Below are 24,024 nucleotides of genomic sequence, written 5' to 3'. Positions count from 1 at the left end.
CCATTGAGCTCCTTAAGGCTACTCTGCCATTTAATAAGGTAGAACTAAAAGCAATATTTCTGCTGAATGCTGCTTGGTGCCTTTCCAAAATCCATGTGTTTAAAAAAAGATGCTCACAGAAGATTGACATACCTTCACCAGAACTGTACTGAGGTTTGTAGTTGAAGTCCAAAGCAAAATCTGGGCCTTCACAAAGTCTGTGACAAGCTACAGGAAACACAGGTTCCAGCAATGACAGACGTGCTTCAAAATAATCCCTAATTGTCTCATCTATCACTCTGGATATGCTGGTCAAGAAGAAAAAAAAATCACACAGTGAGAGATTTTCCAAACTAAGGAAACTACTTTTTTATAAAACAGGTCTTACATTCTAAAATCTTCAAACATATTTATTATGAAAAGTTTCTATCTCTGTATTGTATTGTGCAAAGATGTCACATCAGAAATCAAACAGAAATTAAAATAAAGTATGCTGATTAAACCACTGTTTTGGCTGAAATGAAAGAAATTTATAAAATCTTTTTATGCAGGTTGACAAGAGATGTTCGTTACTGAAAAATCACTTGAAACCCTAAGAAGTCAAAGTAGGCAGTGGCCAAGTGGAGAGAGTGAGAAACAACTCTCAGACAGAAACAAGGAAGTGCTGAAGAAATAAGATGGTCAATACAAGGAAGAATATAAATGTCATTTTAAGATTATAGCAAATACATTGGCTTTCACAATAGCACATAATAAATGTTAAACCTGGACTTTACAAAGCAAGAGTTGATTCATTTGAAATATGGTGCCAGGGATTACTTAAAAACTATGAACATGAAAAAGCAAACTACTTAGTCCTGAATTAAATAAAAACTTTGTTCCCTTAAAAGCACAGTACTAAAGCAGAAACTGATACATAAGCATGTCCTGGAGGGGAGATGATAAACATGCTTGGTAAAGTGGAAAGAAAGAGGCAAACTAAGTGAGGTCAAAGTGAATAGATGGGATCACTGAAGCCATTAGGAGTTGAACAGAGCAGCTACGAGGGGTAGCTGGTGATAAACCATCTTTAGCAGAACTAGGCGATTGGATTATCAGGGATCAGCACACACTCCATGGCACGAACATATTAATGAATGATTAACAGATCTGATCTGTTTCATCATTGCTACAGATACTGTAAACTCAATTAATTTCAACAGGCCTTATGACTAGGCTAATTAATAAAACTAGATACTGGACAATTACTCTAAATACCTTTCTATCTATTGTATGTTTAGAAATATCTGTGACAAGTGAGTGGAGACTGTATTTTCAAGGCTAGATGCAGGGGATTATGTCATCTTGATCAATTCTGGTGAGATGTTCTGAAGTGATCTGTTCCAGAAGCTCTGTACTTTAAATGTTGAAGAGCAAGTACCTTCCAAATGCAAATTCAACTAGATAAACTAGTTGAATAATTGGTGCACTGAGACTTCCAAAATCAAAAGCTGCATATAATCCATTTACCAGTAGAGTTTTGTCTGGTTTACAAAAATGGATTTGACCTGTTTTTGCCATTGCCAACTTAATATTTAACTGAATGTAGTCTTCCTGATAATTGACTTACGTTTCCACATGATTCTTTAGCAGGTCATAGACCAGTATGTTATTGCTCTGTTTAGCATAGTATAGAGCACTGTTCTGATGTTTAGAAAGGATCCCACAATCAGCACCATATTCTAGAAGAAGTCTTACTATATCAGAATTTCCTCTCTTACAAGCCTGCAAAGAAGAAACAATCAGATTATCACCGACTTATACGACATGAAATCTGATGTTTGGCAGCACCACAGTGCAAAGGCATAAAAATATTGCACATAAGCAAATACATCTCACAAAGAAAATGAATAATAAAGTTCATGGACTTGTAGTTTTTCGTGCGCCTGTACCTCCTCCCTGATGGCAGAAACATGAAGAAGGTGTGTCACAGATGGTGAGAGTCCTTTATGAGGGATGCTATCTTCTTGAGGCACCACCTCTTGAAGATCTCCTCAATGGTGAGGAGGGCTGCACTGTAATGTAGCTGGCTGAATATATAACCCTGTGCAACCTCTTATGATCCTGTGCATTGGAGGCTCCATACCTGGCTCTGATATAAGCAGTCAAAATGCGCTTCACTGTACATCTACAGAATTACCATTTTTTAAATTAAGAGTCTTTGGTGGCACACCACAAGTTCCTAACAAAGCACAGTGTGCCTTCTTCATGACTGAAAAGTGCAAAACAAATACTTTTGTGCATCAATGTACTTTACGTTCTTGCTTCATCCAATGTAACCAACACTGCTTCAGCTGTCTTCTTTCACCACTACTGGGTTTTCTCCTATTCCTTGTTTACCTGTTGCCCTCTTGAAACATGTAAATGCACAAAATCTAGTCCCAACAAATAACCAGATTTTCATAACTTCTATTATTTTTAGTCTACTGAATATTACAAATAACACAGACACATAGCCACCTTACCACCAAATCGGTTTTTGCCGTTATAACTTCCAAATTAAAGAAAAGGTACTTAAATTCAGGGTCCTATTGGGAAACAGGAGTGTTTCAAATCCAAAATATCAGCTAACAGAAGTTTTTACATCAATACAGCACAACCTTGTCAATAACCTTACCAGCCTCCCAATCTCCACCAATATCAGCTATCAAACTGCCCCCACATTACATGAATCATGCATTATTTTTAGCCTCTCACCTTGTCCTTCACCAACTCTATTGGTTTTACATTTCCGATGTCTAATTTAGTACACTCAGTTACAAATCTTTCCAACACCTTCAGTTCCTTTTCTGACTTGCTCCACCTTCATTCTCAGCCCATTTTCCCCACCTCTGCCTTCCTGCACTTTTACTCTTCCTTTGTCTTTTGCCAATCTCAATATTTCCAAGTCTTATGAGTTTTCTATTTCCAGGTTCTCTTACATCTCCTTAAACATTTATAACCATATAACAATTACAGCACGGAAACAGGCCATCTCGGCCTTTTTAGTCCGTGCCGAATGCTTACTCTCACCTAGTCCCACTGACCTGCACTCAGTCCATAACCCTCCATTCCTTTCCTGTCCATATACCTATCCAATTTTACTTTAAATGACAATACCAAACCTGCCTCTACCACTTCTACTGGAAGCTCGTTCCACACAGCTAACACTCTCTGAGTAAAGAAATTCCCCCTCATGTTACCCTTAAACTTTTGCCCCCTAACTCTCAACTCATGTCCTCTTGTTTGAATCTCCCCTACTCTCAATGGAAAAAGCCTATCCACATCAACTCTATCTATTCCCCTCATTATTTTAAATACCTCTATCAAGTCCCCCCCTCAACCTTATACGCTCCAAAGAATAAAGACCTAACTTGTTCAACCTTTCCCTGTAACTTAGGTGCTGAAACCCAGATAATATTCTAGTAAATCTTCTCTGTACTCTCTATTTTGTTGATATCTTTCCTATAATTCGGTGACCAGAACTGTACACAATACTCCAAATTTGGCCTCACCAATGCCTTGTACAATTTTAACATTACATCCCAACTCCTATACTCAATGCTCTGATTTATAAAGGCCAGCATACCAAAGGCTTTCTTCACCACCCTATCCACATGAGATTCCACCTTCAGGGAACTATGCACCATGATTCCTAGATCACACTGTTTTACTGCATTCTTCAATGCCCTACCATTTACCATGTATGTCCTATTTGGATTATTCCTACCAAAATGTAGCACCTCACACTTATCAGCATTAAACTCCATCTGCCATCGTTCAGCCCACTCTTCTAACTGGCCTAAATCTCTCTGCAAGCTTTGAAAACCTACTTCATTATCCAGAACGCCACCTACCTTAGTATCATCTGCTTACTTACTAATCCAATTTATCACCCTATCATCCAGATCATTAATGTAAATGACAAACAACACTGGACCCAGTACAGATCCCTGAGGCACACCACTAGTCACCGGCCTCCAACCTGACAAACAGTTATCCACCACTACTCTCTGGCATCTCCCATCCAGCCACTGTTGAATCCATTTTACTACTTCAATCTTAATACCTAACAATTGAACCGTCCTAACTAACCTTCCGTACGGAACCTTATCAAAGGCCCTACTGAAGTCCATATAGACAACATCCACTGCTTTACCCTCATCAACTTTCCTCGTAACCTCTTCAAAAAATTCAGTAAGATTTGTCAAACATGACCTTCCACGCACAAATCCATGCTGACTGTTCCTAATCAAACCCTGTCTATCCAGATAATTATATATACCATCTCTAAGAATACTTTCCATTAACTTACCCACCACTGACGTCAAACTGACAGGCCTATAATTGCTAGGTTTACTCTTAGATGCCTTTTTAAACAATGGACCCACATGAGCAAAACGCCAATCCTCTGGCACCATCCCCGTTTCTAATGACATTTGAAATATTTCTGTCAGAGCCCCTGCTATTTCTACACTAACTTCCTTCAAGGTCCTAGGGAATATCCTGTCAGGACCCAAAGATTTATCCACTTTTATATTCCTTAAAAGTACCAGTGCTTCCTCCTCTTTAATCGTCATAGTTTTCATAACTTCCCTACTTGTTTCCCTTACCTTACACAATTCAATATCCTTCTCCTTAGTGAATACCGAAAAAAAGAAAATGTTCAAAATCTCCCCCATCTCTTTCGGCTCCACACATAGCTGTCCACTCTGATTCTCTAAGGGACCAATTTTATCCCTCACTATCCTTTTGCTATTAATATAACTGTAGAAACCCATCAGATTTATTTTCACCTTACTTGCCAAAGCAACCTTGTATCTTCTTTTAGCTTTTCTAATTTCTTTAAGATTCTTCTTACATTTATATTCCTTGAGCACCTCATTTACTCCATGCTGCCTATATTTATTGTAGATCTCCCTCTTTTTCCTAACTTAGTTTCCAATATCCCTTGAAAACCATGGCTCTCTCAAACTTTTAACCTTTCCTTTCAACCTAACAGGAACATAAAGATTCTGTACCCTCAAAATTTCACCTTTAAATGACCTCCATTTCTCTATTACATCCTTCCCATAAAACAAATTGTCCCAATCCACTCCTTCTAAATCCTTTTGCATCTCCTCAAAGTTAGCCTTTCATCCAATCAAAAATCTCAACCCTGGGTCCAGTCCTATCCTTCTCCATAATTATATTGAAACTAATGGTATTGTGATCACTGGACCCAAAGTGCTCCCCAACACATACCTCCATTTGTTAAAACTTTTTTAAAAAAATCAATTTTCATAACTCCAAAACACTGATCTATGCAACAGGCTACTAGGCATCAAGAACATTAGTTTGTCTATGAAACATCTTGGGATCTAATGCCCTTATACAAATGTTCATGTCCACACCACATCTACAACTTCTCTCAGAATTGCAGTGAAATAAGAGTTTAATCCAGGCAAGTTTGAGGTTATTGCAATTTGGGAGGTCAAATGCAAGGAAAAGTACACCTAAATATCAGCACCCTTAATGACACTGATGTATAGAAGGATCTTGGATGAAAGTCCAGAGCTCCCTGAAAGTACCCGCACTAGTTGATGGAGCAAAAGATGACATACAGCTTGCTTGCTTCTAATAATCTAGGCATTGAGTTTAAAAGGCACTAAGTTATATTGCTGCTTTATAAAACTTTAGTTAGGCCGCATCTGGAGAGATGCATTCAGTAACAGTCACCACATATTAGCAAAGATGTGGAAGCTTTACATGGGGTACAGAAGAGGCTGGAATTGGTTATTATCACATGTATTGAGAGACAGTTGAAAAGCTTGTCTTGCATTCTTCTCATACAGATCAATTTATTATAGAGCATTAAGAGTGCACACTAAAACAATAACAGAATGCAGAATAAAGTGTGATAACTGTAGAGAAACTTCAATCCATGTAAACAATGTGCAAGATCATAATAAGGTAGACTGAGGTCAAAAGTCCATATTATTGTAGTAGGGAACAATTCAATAGTAGTAATAGTGGGGTAGAAGCTGTCTTCCAGCATGGTGGTTATGTGTTTTCTTCTGCCTGATGGGAGACAGGAGGAATGTCTAGAAAAGGTAGGGTCTTAGATTATGCTTAGAATCAGGTTTAATATCACTGACATACGTTGCAAAATGTTTGAAATATGCTGGCCATTTTACTGAGGCAGTGGGAAATACAGAGGTTGGTTTCCAGGATGTGCAGAGCTATGTCCACACCTCTCTGCAGTTTGAGGTCATGCACAGTACAGGTACTATATCAAGCCACAATGATTAGATAGGATGCTTTCTGTGGCATGTCAAATCAATAAGAATTAGTGAGGGTCAAAGGGAAGATGCCAAATTTCTTTAGCCTCTGGAGGAAGAGGAGGCATTGGTGATGTTGACTCTTAAGAACTAAAAGCGCTCAGCACTTGAACTTGGCACCATTGATAAGGACAAAAGCATATACATTACACCCATTCATGAAGTCAATGACCAATTTTTTTATTGGCTTACATTGATTGAAAGATTGTTGTCATGACACCATGATACTAAGCTCTCCAGTTATTATTTGAGATATGGTCCACCACAGTGATATCAACTGCAAACGTAGATGGAATTACAGTAGAATCTGAATTCTAATCTATTCATTTGGCTCTGTTTATCAAAATACTACATGGATTAGATAGCAGGTGGCACAAGAAGAGTTCAGACAAACTAGGCTTGTTTTCTCTGGAGTGGTGAACAAGGCTGGACCTAATAGAGGTTTATAAAATTATGAGAGGTGTAGATAAGAGTAGGCAGCCAGTGTCTTTCTCCAGTGTTGAAATGTCTAATACCAAAGGGTATGGATTTATGATGAGGAGAAGCTCAAAAAGATGTGCAGAGCAATTTAACAAAAAAAAGCTATGGGTGGCTGTAATATAACAGATGTGTTTAAGAGACTCTTTGATGGTCACCTGAATATGCAGAGAATAGAGGGAAATGGACCACATGCTGTTGTGGAGATTAGTTTAATTAGGCATCATTGGCTTAATTAGCTCAGCAAAACATTGTAGGCTAAAATCTACTGCTACATTTTGCACTTCACCTTTTCTCACCCAATCTACCAATTTCAATGGAATGTGCTTGGCCTATAAGACATTCCAAAGCTTCTTTCATTAAAGAAATTCTCTACTCTCTCCTTTTCCTCATTTCAAATCAGTTTGGGTCAGTCTGCTGAAATTAGAAATTTTTATTTAAAAAAAAACACTGGTGAGTATTGTGTTACTGGGGGAAAAAAACATACCTTCATTAATGCAGTTTCTCCACTGATCTGTTGAGCATTAACTTGGGAACCTGCTTCCAGAAGAATAGCAACTGTTGTCAGATAATTCTGAAAGTAGAAAAAAAATGTTAAATACACTAGTGATAAATGATTTGATATTGTGCTCCAGTGGTTAATGAAGAACTTGTATTAAATGGCAACACTAGTGAATCTGCAGATGCTGGAAATTTTAACAAAAACACAAAATGCTGGCAGAACTCAGCAGGCCAGACAGCATCTATGGGAGGAGGTAGTGACGACGTTTTGGGCTGAAACCCTTCATCAGGAGTGAAGTAACATGGGATGGTCGAGGGGGGATAAGAAGTGGGGGGAGGGATTTCCCTCCAGCCTATCACTTCCCAGCTCTCTACTTTATCCCTCCTTCCACTTCTTAATCCCCCCCCCTCGACCATCCCATGTTACTTCACTCCTGATGAAGGGTTTCGGCTTGAAACGTCGTTATTACCTCCTCCCATAGATGCTGTCTGGCCTGCTGAGTTCTGCCAGCATTTTGTGTTTTTTTAACTTGTATTAAATCTTCAGTTATAATAACATTTAATTTTGGACAAGACTGATGTATCATATTCTATTGTATTGATTTTACTGTATTTTAAGATAGTCTGCCAAGGCAGTAAAATGAAGTTTCTACCAACACTTCCACTATATTACTGATACAATGAAGGAAAGCATGAGGAAATTCCAGGGCACTACTGTCAAGTGCATTCACTGCTCGTCTTAGAAAAGGAATACTGCAATAAGCGAGTATATATTAAAGTATACTAGCAAAACTGCATCACGAGAACAAGTAATCTTAAACTCATATCCATAATTTCTGTAGTTATTTGATGGGTCACAATGCTCAAGAGCTTTTTGGTATATAAGAGGTGAAAATTGAAAAGAGAAAGGGGAAAGACAAAGCCACCCATGAGCTCATCATCAATAGTCTACGATTCCCACAAGATCACTAAATACGTTGGCATTGGATTATTTGGTCCTCATCTACCACACCTGCCACAGGCAACTACTCCGTGTTAATGCAGTCTGAGCTCACATGGACTGTTAGTTCTTTGCTATTGTTCATGGAATCATACACCTTCAAGAGAAGGAAAATAGAAACACCACTATGGATTTATTTTCTAAACAATATGGATTAATATCTTTCATAAACCTACACAGTAACATTTTAAATTTTTGCCTCACCATCTTAATGCATTAAAGATACTCAGTATTCAAGGCAAGAGAAATACGTTTTTCATTTCCCCTTAATATCAAACAACAAAATCTACAAATGGTGTCACCTACATCTAAAAAAACTCATGTCCAGAAAGAAAAGCCTTGTCCTAAATTAGCGATTCATCCACACTTAGCATTAAGCACCATCACATTTTGAAAACACTCAATAATTCCATTTAATATCAGGGAATGTATACATCCTGAAATTGTTGTTCTTTACGTCCACAAAAACAGAATGCCACAAAGAATGAGTGGTAATAAAAACATTAGAACCCCAAAAGCTTCCCATTCACGCTGACCCTCTCCCAAAAAAGCACTCTCCACCCACCAAGCAAGCAAAGCCCTGAAGACCATGACCTGCAGTACAACAAAAAATAATCATTCACTCAACAATTCAACATACCACAGACTCTCTCTCCTTAATAAAGGGACAGAGAGGTGTCACCCTTTCACAGCGAAAGAGGAAACCAACAAAGTGTGTCAACTCTTGATATATGGCTGTTATGGACCTGGCTCTGCCAACAAATACTCGTTCCATTCTCCCTTTACCCTCAAGAGGCAAAAAAAACATGCAAATATCACCAATTACAGATTTTACTTCAGATCACATCTCATCCTAATACAAAATTCTTTCAACAAGGATGAAAGAACACCATTCTTTCATCCTTGTTGTGTTTTGCTGTGTAAATACGGCAACACTTGACCTAACAGTGTTACAGGAACATCTTCACCAAAAAGGACTGCAGTAATTCAAGATGGCTTACCAACACTTCAAGGGCAATTAACTGTTAGACAATCAATGCTCCCACATTCCAAAAATGTCAGACTCCCTTTTAAATATTGATCAAATATAGTTTTATCTGCAGCCACAGATTTCTTAATTCTAGACCAATTTTACTATGCTTAGTGGCATTAATCATAGTACAAATAACTAAATTCAATTGCAAACAAACCTTCTCAGCAGCATGCATCAGTGCAGTGGTACCATTTTTTTGTCGAGAACTGATCTTTGCACCTTTCTTGATGAGTAATCTAAGAATATCATCCTGTCCTCCAGCAGCTGCAAACATGACTAGATTCATTCCACTAGGGTCCTACAACAGAAATATTTTGATAAAGTGTTAAATTCCAAATGCAGACTTAACAACTAATAAGAATGTTTATTCCTGCAGTTCAGGACACAGGGCATTAGCAAATTCTTGATGAATTTTCCATAATTTATTTAGAAATACAGCACAGTACAGGCCCTTCTAGCCCAACAAACCTGTGCTTCCCAATTACACCCATGTGATCAACTAACCTACTAACCCCGCAGGTCTTTGAAATATGGAAGTAAACTGGAGTACCTGGAGGAAACCCATGGTGTCACAGGGAGACATACAAACTCCTTACATACAGCTGTAGAACTGAACCTGGGTCACTGGGCTGTATAGCGTTATGCTAGCTGCTATTTTCTCCTCAACTAGAGAAAAGTTTTTAAAAAATCAAATATGACTTTTTAATTCTACATTTTCCTGAACTGACTCAAAGTTAGCAATACTTAAAGTAACACTGCCTTTGTAATTCATTGTTGTAGAGGAAGATAAGAAATTACATGGAGGAGTGGTTGGGGGTGCAATAGGCATGAAAAGATTCATGATTTACCCACTTTAGATTAACACAACTGTATGAAAGTTATAGTTGAAGGGAGAAGTTGCAGAAAAAGAATGAGGCAAAGAAGAGATCTAAAAAGTTGGAGAGGCTTTTGAATTGAAGCACTGTTTTACTAAGAGCCAGTGTAGACTACTAAAATAATGGATAGATATATAGATGACTATGCTTTGGTTAGGATTCAAGGAGCATAGTTTCATGCAAGTTTCTGGCAGGTGGAGAAGCAGAAATTGGCCAGTAGAGCAATGCATTAATTAAGAATAAACTATCAGATAAAGACAGAGGCAAATGATATTACAGTATAAAGTCCTTGTGATAGAAAGGATATGCCTCTTCTAACTTGGTTTTTGGTCAAATGTTACTGTCAGTCTAGTTCAAGCAGAAGGAAGATTAAGAATAGGGAATAAGGTCAGTTGCAGGGAAAATTCAGCTTATCCATAAAGAAATTTTTGGACTGACAAAAATTTGACAATACAAAAAGGTATTAAGTTGGTTTTGAAGTGAAGCTGGATATCACCAGTATACAAGTAAAAATATTTCAGGCAAATTCACAAAAAAGACAGCAAATTATTGTGAAATGTGGAGCTAAGGAAAGATTACTGGATGATTTCATGGATGGAGAGAAGACAGAGTGGAAGATAATGGGGCTAATAATGGCTACAAATTAATACTTGAAATGAAATCAGGACAAGACACCCAACTAGATACTCAAGGGAAGCCATTCGCATGTATGATGCAAACATATCAGAAGCTAATCAGATCAAGGAAGATGAGGAGAAAAAAGCATGTGAGAAATGGAATGATTAAAATATCATCTCTGCTTAAGTACCTCTTGATCCAGATTATATTCTTCTCTTGAATTTAAAGCAAGTTTTACTGTCAAGTAGTTTCCACTTCTCACGGCATCACGCAAAACACCTACAAGTTTATGAAAGTAACATTTATTTTGCAGTAGAAACTTCACTAACATTCTCATATTACCAACTTAATGTGTTAACATTTCTAACCATCAAAACTAAAAATTATAAATTGATACGTTAAAAAAGTTGTGCTTAACTTGCAGCACTTGTCTGAAGGCCTTTTTAAAATCAGTCTTCCAATAATTTACAATGGTCACGTTTACATTCAAGTTAGTCATTAAACATCATTTGCAGTACTGTGCAAAAGTCCTGGGTACATATATATAGTTAAAGTTTGTAGTAATTTTATGTATTGCACTGTACTGCTGCCGTAGAAAAAAAATTGATGACAAACGTGATACTTATGGTGTCTCTATTGTGGATTGAGGGTGGAAAGGGGGCAAGGAGATGGGAATCATGGTTGGAAAAAGGGGAAGGGAGAGAGCAGAAAGCACCAGACACATTTGGTAATAATCAAAAAACCAATTGTTTGAAATCAAATTACCTTGCCTGGTGTCCCTCGGCTGGGTGTGTCTGTGTCTGCACCTACACCAATCACCCCACCCCCATCGCTGCCACTTCTTTGCCATCTGTCCTACACCCTTCCTGCAGTGTTCCACCCTCACTATTCCCAACATCCTTGCTCCTGCCAGATGTACAAACACTCTCTCCACTTCACATCTATGGAAAAAAGAGTACAGTCGACACTTACAAGGGCCTTGCCCTGAAACATCGACTGTACTCTTTTCCTCACATGCTGCTTGGCCTGCTGAGTTCCTCCAGCATTTTGAGTGTGTTGCTTGGATTTCCAGCATTGCAGATTTTCTCTTATTTATCCAAGGCCTCCGATATATTCTTAAGTTAGTGCTAGACACTTGAACTAGTTTTAAGAACCAAAAGTGGTAAATATAGTTTAAATAATTAATCACCTTATTTAGCCTATTTACTAATATATTTTTAAATATAACATAAGGCCATAAATCATAGGATCAAAATTAGTCCATTCAGCCCATCGAATGTTCTGTCATTCCATCATGGCTGATCTATTTCCCTCGCAACCCCACTCTCCAGCCTTCTCCCCATATCCTTTGCCGCCTTTACTAATCAATAACCTATCAACCTCCGCTTTAAATATACCCAATGACCTGGCCTCTACAGCCTTCCGTGTCAATGAATTCCACAGATTCACCACGCTCTGGCTAAAGAAATTAATTTTCACCTCTATTCTCTAAGGATGAGTTCTATTCTGAGGCCGTGCCTTCTGAACCTAGATTCCCACACTCCAGGAAACATCTAGGCCTTTCAATATTCGATAGATTTCAGTAAGAATCCCCACCCCCGCCCCCATTCTTCTAAACTCCTGCGAGTACAAGCTCAGAGTCAAACGCTCCTAATACGATAACCCTTTCATTCCCAAACATGTTCTTACATTTATTAAAACTCACAAAAGCTTCGAACTGTTTACATACAACTAAACAAGATATAAGCTAACCACCAATCTCAATTGTAAATCCCATCCAAAAGGACATTTATAAATTGTATTCAATCATTGTTTGAACTTGTATTATTATGTAATAGCAATACACTATCCAGATTGCTTGCCTATAATCAGACTGAAGGAAATATAAATGAAAATTTAAAGAGGCTGCATTATGTTTTGATAAGATTTTAAGTTTTCTTTAAAAATCCCATCAGTTTTCATCAGGCAGAAGATAGGAAAGGCTGAAAGCATGTACTACCACACTCAAGATTCAACTTCTATCCTGCTGTTATAATAGTTCCCTAATTTCCTGATAAATTGTGAGGTCAAGAGTCCAATTTACCTTATGATCTGGTACCTTGTTTACTTGCACTGTACTTTCTCTGTATAGTTACACTTAATTCTGTATTGTTATTTTACTTTGTTCTACCGCAGTGCACTGTGTAATCATCTGATATATATAAAAAAAAAGTATGCAAGGAAGGCTTTTCACTTTATTTCAATACATGTGAACAATAATAAACCAATGCCAAGAGATGCTAATCACTAACCAAGCCACAACATTCTTGGTGTACAGTATAATAGAGTACGTCAACTAAAGCCATGCAAACTTTGTAAAAGACAATGGCAAGAACAAAACATTTTGCAGTTCATTAATTTAACTTCATAAATCCTAAAGTGATAATGGCTTTTGCATTGTCAGCTTTCATATTTATAGTTAATATTCACAGAACATACAAATAAGATCACCTAATCCACACCACAATCAAACAACCATATACTCTAATTATATAATAATTGCAATTTATTCTCCCCTCTATCACTTATCCCCTAAGATTTTGCCACGGAGCAATTTACAGTGGCCAAATATCAACTTGCACAGCAAGCAGTGGGCACCCTTTGTCTCTTATCACTTGGTGCATAGCCTCCAAGCCCAAGTGATTCAAGTGGTCATCTGGACATTTCCTAAATGCTGTCAGTTCCTCATTATTCCCTAAGGCTCCACCATTCTTGATGCATGTTCTAGCCTCATTAGTACCTCCAAACATCTCATTTGTCTAGATTAAACTGCCATTTTGCAGTCCATTTCACCAATACACTCATAATCGCTTTATCACTTAAAATAACCTTTAAAACCCATGAAGAACTCTTCCAATCTTCATGTGATCCACAAACATATTAATTAATACTTATTAATATCCTAGCAGGAAGGTTTGTTAATGCTTCACAGTGGGTTTTAAACTAGAGTTGCAGGGGATGGAACCAGAGTGCTAGAATAGTTAGTGGAGAGGTTGTGGAGGCCGATGTTGGTAAGACATCAGACAAAATGAGCAAACAAAAGGTTGAGCATGGTGCAAATTTTAATGCAACAAGCATCGTAGGAAAGGTGGGTAATAGTGCTGAAGCTGAGGTAGCTGGTTTACAAATGTTGGTGAGGAGAGGCTGTTGATAGGGAAAAATTGCAGTCAACAAGATGAGTTGCAACGTAAAGGTGGACAAAATCAAAAAAGGGGTGAATACAGGAACTGAAGGTGTCATATTTGAATGTGCACGGTATGCAGAATAAGGTAGATGAACTTGCAGCACAATTGCAGATTGGCAGGCATGAGGTTATAGGCATCACTGAATTTTGGCTGAAAGATTATAGCTGGGAGTTAATGTCCAAGGATACACATTGTATAGAAAGGGCAGGCAGGAAGACAGGAGGCGATGTTGCTTTGTTGGTTAAAAAAAATGAAATAAAATCATAAGAAAAAGGTGACAGAAGGTTGGAAGGTGTTGAATCATTGTGGATAGAGCTAAGGAACTACAAGGGTAAAAAGATCCTGATGGGAGTTGTATACAGACCCGCTCCCCACACACCCCTCCCCCCAAAACAGTAGTAAGGATGTGGCCTACAAATTACAATGGGAGATAGAAAATACATGCCAAAAGGGCAATGTTACAATAGTCCAGGGGGGGACTTCAATATGTAGGTAGCTTGGGAAAATCATTTGGTGCTTGGTTCCAGGAGGGGGAATTTCTAGAGTGCCTTCAAGATGGCTTCTCCCTCCTCTGGCGAGTGCTTGTGTTCCAAACCCCCCCCCTCCCCCCCACAACTTTGGAGTATCCTGCCTCTATGGGGATGATCACCTCCCCTGCATGACTTTGACTGCACGTCAGGTTTAAGAGTGAGCTGGAGAGACTAAGGCAAGGCTGCTGGACCGGACGGTATCAGCCGCAGTGTATTGAAGATCTGTGTGAGCCAGCTGTCTGATATTTTGCAGCATCCTTGCAATCCAAGTCTGAGTCAGGAAAAGGTACTGGTGCTATGGAAGATCTCCTGCTTGATTCCTGAACCCAAGAAGGCGACTCCATTGAACTAAATCACTACAGAACAATTGCCCTCACATTTCACTGGTCCTGATTTACCTTGGACTGCAGGTGAGAACTTCATTTCTTCATTGGACCTTCTACAGTTTGCCTACCAACCTCACATTGCAGAGAGCTCATTCCCACCTAGATGATAGTGGCAGCATTGTGCGAATCACATTTTTTGATTTCTCTAATGGCCTCAGTACAATCTAACCACCACTTCTGAGCGAGAAGCTGCAAAGGATGGGCATAGACAAATCCACTATCTCTTGAATTACTGACTACCCATTTTCCCTCGGGATCAATAAAGTATGTCTGTATGTCTGTCTGTACCTGACAGATAGACCCCAGTTTGAACACTGGGTATTTCTGTCTTGAAATAGTGGTGAGTGGCACTGGAGACTGTCCTATCTCCGTTTCTGTTCACATTGTACACCACAGACCTTCAATACAAATCTGAGTCTTGTCACTTTCAGAAGTTCTCTGATTACTCTGCGGTGGTTGGGTATATCAGAGATGGGCAGAAGTCGTTGTACAGAGGACTGGTGGACAAGTTTGTGGAGTGGTGCGGGAGGAATCACCTGCTCCTGAATGTGGCCAAAACCAGGGAGATGGTGTTTGATTTTAGGAGGAAGAGGATGGTGACAAGTTCTGTATACATTCTGGGAGAAGCAGCTGTGGTGGTGGCAGAGTACAAATACTTAGGTGTTGACCTCGACAACAGACTTGACTGGAAAACCAACACCAAGGCTGTTTATATGAACGGGATGAGCAGACTCTATTTTCTAAGGAAACTGAGATCCTTCAATGTGTACAGCAGGATATTGGAGATCGTTTATCAGTCTGTTGTAGCGAGTGCAATCTTCTTTGCAGCTTTATGTTGGGGGAGCAGCATCAGTGACTAAATAAACTCATCAAAAAGGCTGGATCCTTCCTTGGCTACAACCCAGACCCTTTTTGAGTTAGTGAAGGAGTGGAGGTCATTATGGACAATCTGGCACATCCTCTCCACGACCTACTGAAGAAACAGTGAAGCACCCTTTCAAATGGACTCATTCAGCTCCGCTGTCACAAGGATCATTGCAGAAAAGCTTTCCTCCCAAATGCAATAAGCATATACAACAGTTCATCTCTGTGTGACAGGAGCACACACATCTTAGTACAATGGTCTATGTTTCATTATTTTGTACATTATTATTGCACATTGGTAAATAATTAGTGTATATATTATTATTCTGTTATTTTATAGTTAAGTCTGCACACTGCTAAGTGTGTTTTTAAATGTTGCTGCTGTAATGAAAGAATGTTTGACTTAGGATCAATGAAGTATTTATTAATATTATTTAGAGCCTCTGGTTGAGCCCAATAGAGGATCAGCTACTCTGGATTAGATGTTGTGCAATGAACCAGAATTGATTAGAGCTCAAGGTAAAAGAACCCTTAGGGGTAAGTGATCATAATACGATCAAATTCACCCTGAAATTTAAGAAGCTAAAGACAGATGAATCAGTATTACAGTGGAGTAAAGGAAATTACAGAGGCATGAGGGAGAGTTGGCCAGAATGGATCGATTGGAAAAGAACATTGGCAGGGATGACGGCAAAGCAGCAATGGCTGTAATTTCTGGAAGCAATTTAGAAGGCACAGGATAGACACATCCCAAAGAAGTAGTAAGGCTAACAAGAAGTCAAAATCAACATAAAAGCCAAAGAAAGGGCATATAATAGAGCAAACATTAGTGGGAAGTTAGAGGACTGGGATGCTTTCAAATACCAACAGAAGGCAACTAAGTAAGTCTTTAAGGTAAATATGGAATAAGAAAGTAAGCTGGCCAATAATATTAAAGATGATACCAAAAGTCTCTTCAGATAAATAAAGTGTGAAAGAGAGATGAGAGTGGATATCAGACCGCTGGAAAACTATGTTGGTGAGGTAATAATGGGGGACAATGAAATGGTGGACAAACCGAATAAATATTTTTACAACATTCTTCACTGTGGAAGACACTAACAGTATGGTGAAAGCTCCAGGTGTTGGGGTCATGAAGTGTGTGAAGTTACCATAACTAGAGAGAAGGTTCTTTGGAAACTGAAAGGTCTGAAGGTGGATAACTCACCCAGACCAGATGGTGCACACCCCAGGATTCTGGAAGAGATGACTGAAGAGATCGTGGAGGCATTGTTAATGATCTTTCAAGAATCACTAGATTCTCGAATAGTTCTAGAAGACTGAAAAATTGTAAAATGTCACTCCACTCTTCAAGAAGGAGGAGAGGCAGAAGGAAGGCAACTATAGGCCAGTTAGTCTGACCTCAGTGGTTGGGAAGATGTTGGAGTCGATTATTAAAGTTGAGGTATCAGGGTACTTGAAGGCACATGATAAAATAGGCCGTAGACAGCATGGTTTCCTCAAGGAAAATCTTGCCTGACAAATCTATTGGAACTTCTTGAAGAAATAAGTAGGATAGACAAGAGAACTGGTTGATGTTGTGTACTTGGAAGGCCTCTGACAAGGTGCCACATGAGGCTGCTGAACAAGCTACGAGCCCATGGTACTATAGGAAAGGTTCTAGCATGGATAAAGCAGTGGCTGACTGGCAGGAGGCAAAGAGTGGGAATAATGGGAGCTTTTTCTGGCTGGCTGACAGTGACTAGTGGTATTCCACAGGGGTTTGTGTTGGGACAGATTCGTTTTACATTATATATCAATGATTTGGATGATGGAATTGATGGCTTTGTTGTAAAGTTTGCAGATGATATGAAGGTAGGTGGAGGGCAGGTAGTTGTGGGGAAGTATAGAGGCTACAAAAGGACTTAGATTAGGAGAATGGGCAAAAAAAATGGCATATGGAATACAGTGTCGGGAGGTACATAGTCATGCACTTTGGTAGAACTGATCTACCTATTTGCTGCAATCCCACCCCACAATTCCAAGCTTCCAGCTCCCCATCACCTTGCTTCTTTACCTACTTCCACCTACTCTATTTACCCATCATGCACACAATCCTCCCACTGGGTCCCCTTTCCTACTGTTCCCATCTGCCCACTCAACTTTTACTTGGTTTTACACACCACCTTCCTTTCCAATCAGAACCATTGCCTGTAGCACTCTGTTGCATCCACCTTTCACCTCCCAGATTCTGTCATTATGTTCATTCATCTCTCCTACCTACTTATTATTACTCAACTAGATCCATTTATGCTTACCAGCTGTTGTTGCAACCCTTCCTTTCACCTCTTTATATTGGCTATCACTCCATCTTTCAGCTTAGATTAAGCATCTTTACCCGGTACATCAACTGTTGATTTCCCTCTCTGGAAGCTGCACAGCAATCAAGCTCTTTCCCTGGATTGTTTATTGCTCCAGTTTCCAACATCAGCAATCTCTTACAAATTCCCCCGTTTAAACCATTTTTCATTGGTGTATCCCTATCCTTTTCCATAATCACTTTAAAATATACTGTTATGATCTGTAAAATGATCCCCCAATGACATTCCCTCCACATGACTAAGATGATGTCCGTAATTCTCCTCCCCTTGTTGCTCTCATCTACATACTGCATCAAAAAGCTCCCCTGACATACCTCTAAAGATCCAACACTCAGCCTTTAACACTGTGGCAATCCTAGTTAATATTTGGGAAAATTAATCCCCCAGTATGATAACCCTATTGATCTTGCATCACTCTGATATCTGCTTACATATTTGTTCCTCTAACTCCTGTTGACTATTGGGAGGTCTGTAATACACCCTTTTTGTTTCTAATGTCTTGCTATATGGTCTTGCTTGAACCGCCTTTTAGGATATCCTCTCTCAATACTGAAAAAACGCAATCTTACAAACAATGCAAAGCTTCCTCCCAAATTACCTGACAGTTTTATGCTCTCGGATATTGAGTGGTCAGTCCAGCCAATCATTCACCTATGTCTCAGTGATGGCAAGAATTCCATACACCAGAGTTTAACTGCAACTTTTTTTTAAAATACTCTTTACACTCGAATAGATACAACTTAGTTTTGAATTCCCTTAATGCTTATTTGATTTACTAACTATTCTCTAGATACATGTACCTCTTCATTTGAGGAACTACTCAGAATCCCCTTTCCTTGCTAATTCAGCTTTAAACCCTCCTGAACAGCGCTAGCAAACCTCTCAGCTGTCTCGCCCTCGTGTTAACTGTCCAGACTCCCTATCTGTCAGCATTGGTAAGTCTTCACCTAAAACTTTTAGGATTTCATTATAAGCAAAAAAGTCTAAGGAATGTAATTATCAACACATTGTGTTAATAGATGTGTACTTACATGTCTTATATTCATTCTGAAAGTAGCTTTCAGTTTCCTCTATTTAATATAAAATCATTACACTACTCACTATTGGATATTATTTTTGGTGGAGCACGCAAATCATCATTTCCATCCAGATGTTTCTGAAAATCTTCTAATGTCATCCAATCAAGTTGTAGGCCTACACCCAACTTTGGCATTTTGTCTTCTAAAAATCAAGAGCAAAGCAAAAACAATAACTACGATTCAAGCACTGACATTCAAGAACTGATAATGAAGACCAGAACTAAATTTGAAAATAATTAAGAGGAAACAAATAAACATGTAAATTTCAATCGCTGAAGACTTACAACCAAAGTAGGTATCACTAATGCTAATAAAGTATTCATTTATATTCATAAAAGGAATTCTGCAAAATTAAGATCCCATTAGTATATATTTGTTATGTGGTTAATATACAGCTACCTGAAAAAAAAAGTTTGGACAAGCCTTGGAAGTAATTCCTAGTTTAAACAAATCTTCTTTACTCACAATGACCAACAAGAGCAGAATTTATTATTATTTTTTAAACAAAACTTATAACAACTATAACTTAATGAATGGAATGGGGTACCGTTGTTCTATTTGTCAGATTCCTGGGTAGGACCAGGAATCATATATTTAAATAATGCAAAAAATAACACCAACAAAAAAACCCCAAAAAAACGAAGAATTTTTTCCCCAGATAATGAGCCCCTATAATATTTGCAAGCTACCATTTCTCATGCCTTCAAGAGGAAGCTGCAGTAGATCTTGACTGGAAAAGATAGGTATCACATTGCTTTGAAACATTTTATTGCCTCTTTCTCTTGGTCTTTTTGTCTCTCTTGGAGTACACGAAGGGCTGGCATAAAGTGTTCAGCATCCCACAGTGAGTAAAAGCATCGAGTAAAAACACAAAACTTGATCTCCAATTCAAGCCAATGATAGTGCACCTAAGCAACAACTATAATTGTAATTTTCAGTTTGTCACTTCTCTAAGTGAAGGAAAAGCTTGCTGTTGGAATTTTGATGCCAAATTCATCCCTGTTTTGTTATAGATGTATGCTACTATAACATTTATCAAAAATAATGAATGACAAGATTGTTACCTTACCCATTAAACAAAACAATGTCACAAATGGAAAATTTACTCTAGTTAAATAAGTTAAGTTTTACCTGCATTCTCTTCATTATGAGGAATGGTCTCAATATTTTTATGAGTTTCTTCAAGTGCCATTTGCAGTCGTGAATCATTCTCTTTTCTCTTATCTTTTTGTAGCTGATTCTCTTTATTTTGATTCTCCTCAAATTTAGGATAATGGGAAACTGGATCTTTATCTTTCCTATCCTCAGAATCAGTGACATCAGTAAAGGGAATGAGAAACTTGTCAAAAAGGCCCTTCATCTCTCGATTATCTATATTACAAATGAAAAACATTATCAATATTATAAACAAAAGACATAAAATATCTACTTCAGAGTTACTTACACAATAGTAGACAAGTATAGGATCACCAATATTGGTTTCTCAATAGAAGGAATCAAACAATCTTCAGAAACTTTTTTTCTAAAAGTATTAACTGTATATGGATGGCAGCTAAATGGTGGACACACGACAATGTTTGGGGCATCACTGCTGGAAATTTATCCACAATTTCCAGAGCGTAATGGTTTTCTTCATGAAGTTATCTTTTCCCTGCAGTAATATTGTGGTAAATCACTAGCAATTTAGAGGTCTAGATTACAAATTCAAGGAAAAGTGTTCAAATCCCACCATAACAGTTAACTAATTAAATTAAAACCTTAATAAAACTCAACAGGAAACCATGAAAGTTGTTATAAAATCTACCCTTTAGAATTCCAGCTCTATTACACCAGGTTTGTACCAAGCTCAATTTATTAAAATATCTGCTAGATAACAATTCACATTGTAACAAATAATTGGACCAATTGTCCTACAAAACGCTTCTCCAGCAGTCAACAATCTAACTGGTTCTCACCAAAACCGAAGTAGTCAAGACCAAATACTTATTGACCAGTTCTGTCTTTTATCAGCAGCTCATGATACATTTTGGCAAAGTGCTGCCATTTTAGGACAGCTGCTGAATTATTGAGACTATTATTTTAGAATACTCATGGAGGATTGTATCATGTTGGAGATACCAAATCAAAATTCTTAAAAGTCCCCACATCACCTACCCACCTCCCCTGCTTCTCTCTTCTAACACCTATTCAGAAATCACTCCTGGTAATGGTCCATTTTAATTAGTAAACAAATGACAAATTGTTGTCAGTACTTTGATCATTGTTAAATATTGTCATAATAACGGGGTTGTTGTGGTGGGAGATTTTAATTCCCCAAATATTGATTGGCATCTCACTAGAGTGAGGGGTTTAGATGAGATGGAGCTTGTTAGGTGTGTTCAGGAAGGTTTTCTGACACAATATGTAGATAAGCCTACAAGAGGAGAGGCTGTACTTGATCTGGTATTGGGAAATGAACCTGGTCAGGTGTCTGGTCTCTCAGTGGGAAAGCATTTTGGAGATAGTGATCACAATTCTATCTCCTTTACCATAGCATTGAGAGGGATAGGAACAGACAAGTTAGGGAACTGTTTAATTGGAGTAAGGGGAAATATGAGGCTATCAGGCAGGAACTTAGAAGCATGAATTGGAAACAGATGTTCTCAGGGAAACATATAGAAGAAATATGGCAAAAGTTCAGGGGATATTTGTGTGGGGTTCTGTGTAGACAAGTTCCAATGAGACAGGGAAATGATGAAAGGGTACAGGAACCATGGTGTACAAAGGCTGTTGTAAATCTAGTCAAGAAGAGCTTACGAAAGGTTCAAAAAACTAGGTAATGATAGAGAAGATTATAAGGCTAGCAGAAAGGAGCTTAAGAAAGAAATCAGGAGAGCCAGAAGGGGCCATGAGAAGGCCTTGACAGACAGGAGTAAGGAAAACCCCAAGGCATTCTACAAGTATGTGAAGAGCAAGAGGATAAGACATGAGAGAATAGGACCAATCAAGTGTGACAGTGGAAAAGTGTGTATGGAACTGGAGGAGATAGTTGAGGTATTTGAAAAGCTTGAGCATGTAAATGTTAGGAAAAAGGATGTGGTGGTAGGTCAAATATGATGGCAGAATATAGCATTAGTTAGAGGGATCAGAGGAATCTCGAGGTCCAAGTCCATAGGACACTCAAAGCTACTATGCAGGTTGACTCTGTGGTTAAGAAAGCATACAGTGCATTGGCCTTCATCAATTGTGGCTTAGGAGCTGAGAGGTAATGTTGCAGCTATATAGGACCATGGTCTGACCCCACTTGGAGTACTGTATTCAGTTCTGGTCGCCTCACTACAGAAAGGATGTGGAAACCATAGACCAGAGTAGATTTACAAGGATGTTGCCTGGATTGGGGAGCATGCCTTATGAGAACAGGTTGAGTGAACTCGGCCTTTTCTACTTGAAGCGACGGAGGATGAGAGGTGACCTGATAGAGGTGTACAAGATAATGAGAGGCATTGATCGTGTGGATAGTCAGAGGCTTTTTCCCAGGGCTGAAATGGCTAGCGTGAGAGGGCATAGTTTTAAGGTGCTTGGAAGTAGGTACAGAGGAGATGTCGGGGGCAAGTATTTTTTATATACACAGAGAGTGGTGAGTGCATGGAATGGGCCGGCGGCAACAGCAGTGCTGGTGGTGGTGGTGGTGGAAATGATAGGGTCTTTTAAGAGACTCCTGGATGGATGGATGGATGGATGCACGGAGCTTAGAAAAATAGAGGGCTATGGGTAAGCCTAGATAGTTCTAAGGCAAGGACATGTGTGGCAGAACTTTGTGGGCCGAAGGGCCTGTATTGTGCTGTAGGTTTTCTATGTTTCTACTGTCACATGTAGCAAGATATACTGCAAAGCTTTTATTTCCATGCTATCCCAGTAGATCACATTGAGGTAGTACAAAAATATATTATTTTTAAAAACTACTAAAAAATAACATACCATGCTGTGAGCAATCTGTAAGATAAGATTATTTCTATAGTGCATCTATAAAATTGATGACTGTCAATGGGGACATGCAGTATTTCCATAGCTTTCTGAAGTAGTACACGTGCACTTTTCTGGCCAGAGTAACCACATGGGTGGACCTGTACAGACTATCAATGATATTTATACACAGGAATTTGAGGTTCCCAACCATCTTTACCTTGACACCACTGACACAAAAGAAACATGTACACTACCCCACTTCCTGAAGTCAAAGACCAACTGTTCTGCAGACATTGAGGGAAGAGGCTTTTGTCTCGACACCATGCCACAAGCCCTACCATCTCCTTCCTGTACTCCATTTCATTGTTTCAGTTCCAGCCCACTTTGGTACTATCATCTACAAACATGTAAATGGAGTTACAGCAGATTTTTTGCCACCAAGTTATTAGTACATAGGGAGTGTGTAGCATGTATTGCTACCTCTCCTTACTAAATTGCAGTCTGTTGGTCAGGATATTAAGGATCCAGAGGGGAGTGCTGAGTCATGTCTAGTCAGAGTAATACAGCATAGGCCCTGTGGCCTAACTGGTCTTAGGCAGCCACAGCATCCTCCCTGGTTGTTTCAGATGTCCATGTTTAGCCCATAACCATATAAACCTTTCCTCTCCATGTACCTATCCAAATGCTTCTTAAATGTTTCAGTTGTATCTACTTTCACCAATTGTTCTGGCAGCTCTTTCCAGGTACTTACAACCCTTTGTATAAAGAAGTTCCTCTCATGTCTCAATAATAAATTAAAAACATTAGGTATGCAG

At 38.8% G+C, this 24,024-nt stretch overlaps 2 protein-coding genes across 2 annotated transcripts in view; one reads left to right on the top strand and one right to left on the bottom strand.

Annotated features, from left to right (window-relative positions):
* The window catches only part of LOC140726821 (paraspeckle component 1-like), a 134,212-nt gene extending 133,460 nt beyond the window's left edge, over positions 1-752 (top strand). Inside the window, exon 9 of the transcript XR_012098736.1 lies at positions 531-752. The gene's annotated coding sequence lies outside the window, so the exon portion shown is untranslated. The remainder of the gene's footprint in view (positions 1-530) is intronic.
* Positions 1-24,024, bottom strand: part of mphosph8 (M-phase phosphoprotein 8) — a 57,984-nt gene that overhangs the window by 7,381 nt on the left and 26,579 nt on the right. Inside the window, exons 5-11 of the mRNA XM_073043673.1 lie at positions 20,396-20,635; positions 19,287-19,406; positions 11,012-11,100; positions 9,486-9,626; positions 7,282-7,368; positions 1,589-1,743; positions 133-287 (exon numbers count right to left, since the gene is read on the bottom strand). Of these exons, the coding sequence (XP_072899774.1) occupies positions 133-287; positions 1,589-1,743; positions 7,282-7,368; positions 9,486-9,626; positions 11,012-11,100; positions 19,287-19,406; positions 20,396-20,635 (987 nt within the window). The remainder of the gene's footprint in view (positions 1-132; positions 288-1,588; positions 1,744-7,281; positions 7,369-9,485; positions 9,627-11,011; positions 11,101-19,286; positions 19,407-20,395; positions 20,636-24,024) is intronic.

The sequence above is a fragment of the Hemitrygon akajei genome, chromosome 4 (genome assembly GCF_048418815.1).
Source record: "Hemitrygon akajei chromosome 4, sHemAka1.3, whole genome shotgun sequence".
In the NCBI taxonomy this organism is placed as follows: Eukaryota; Metazoa; Chordata; class Chondrichthyes; order Myliobatiformes; family Dasyatidae; genus Hemitrygon; species Hemitrygon akajei.
This window is presented reverse-complemented; position numbering and strand designations above follow the sequence as displayed.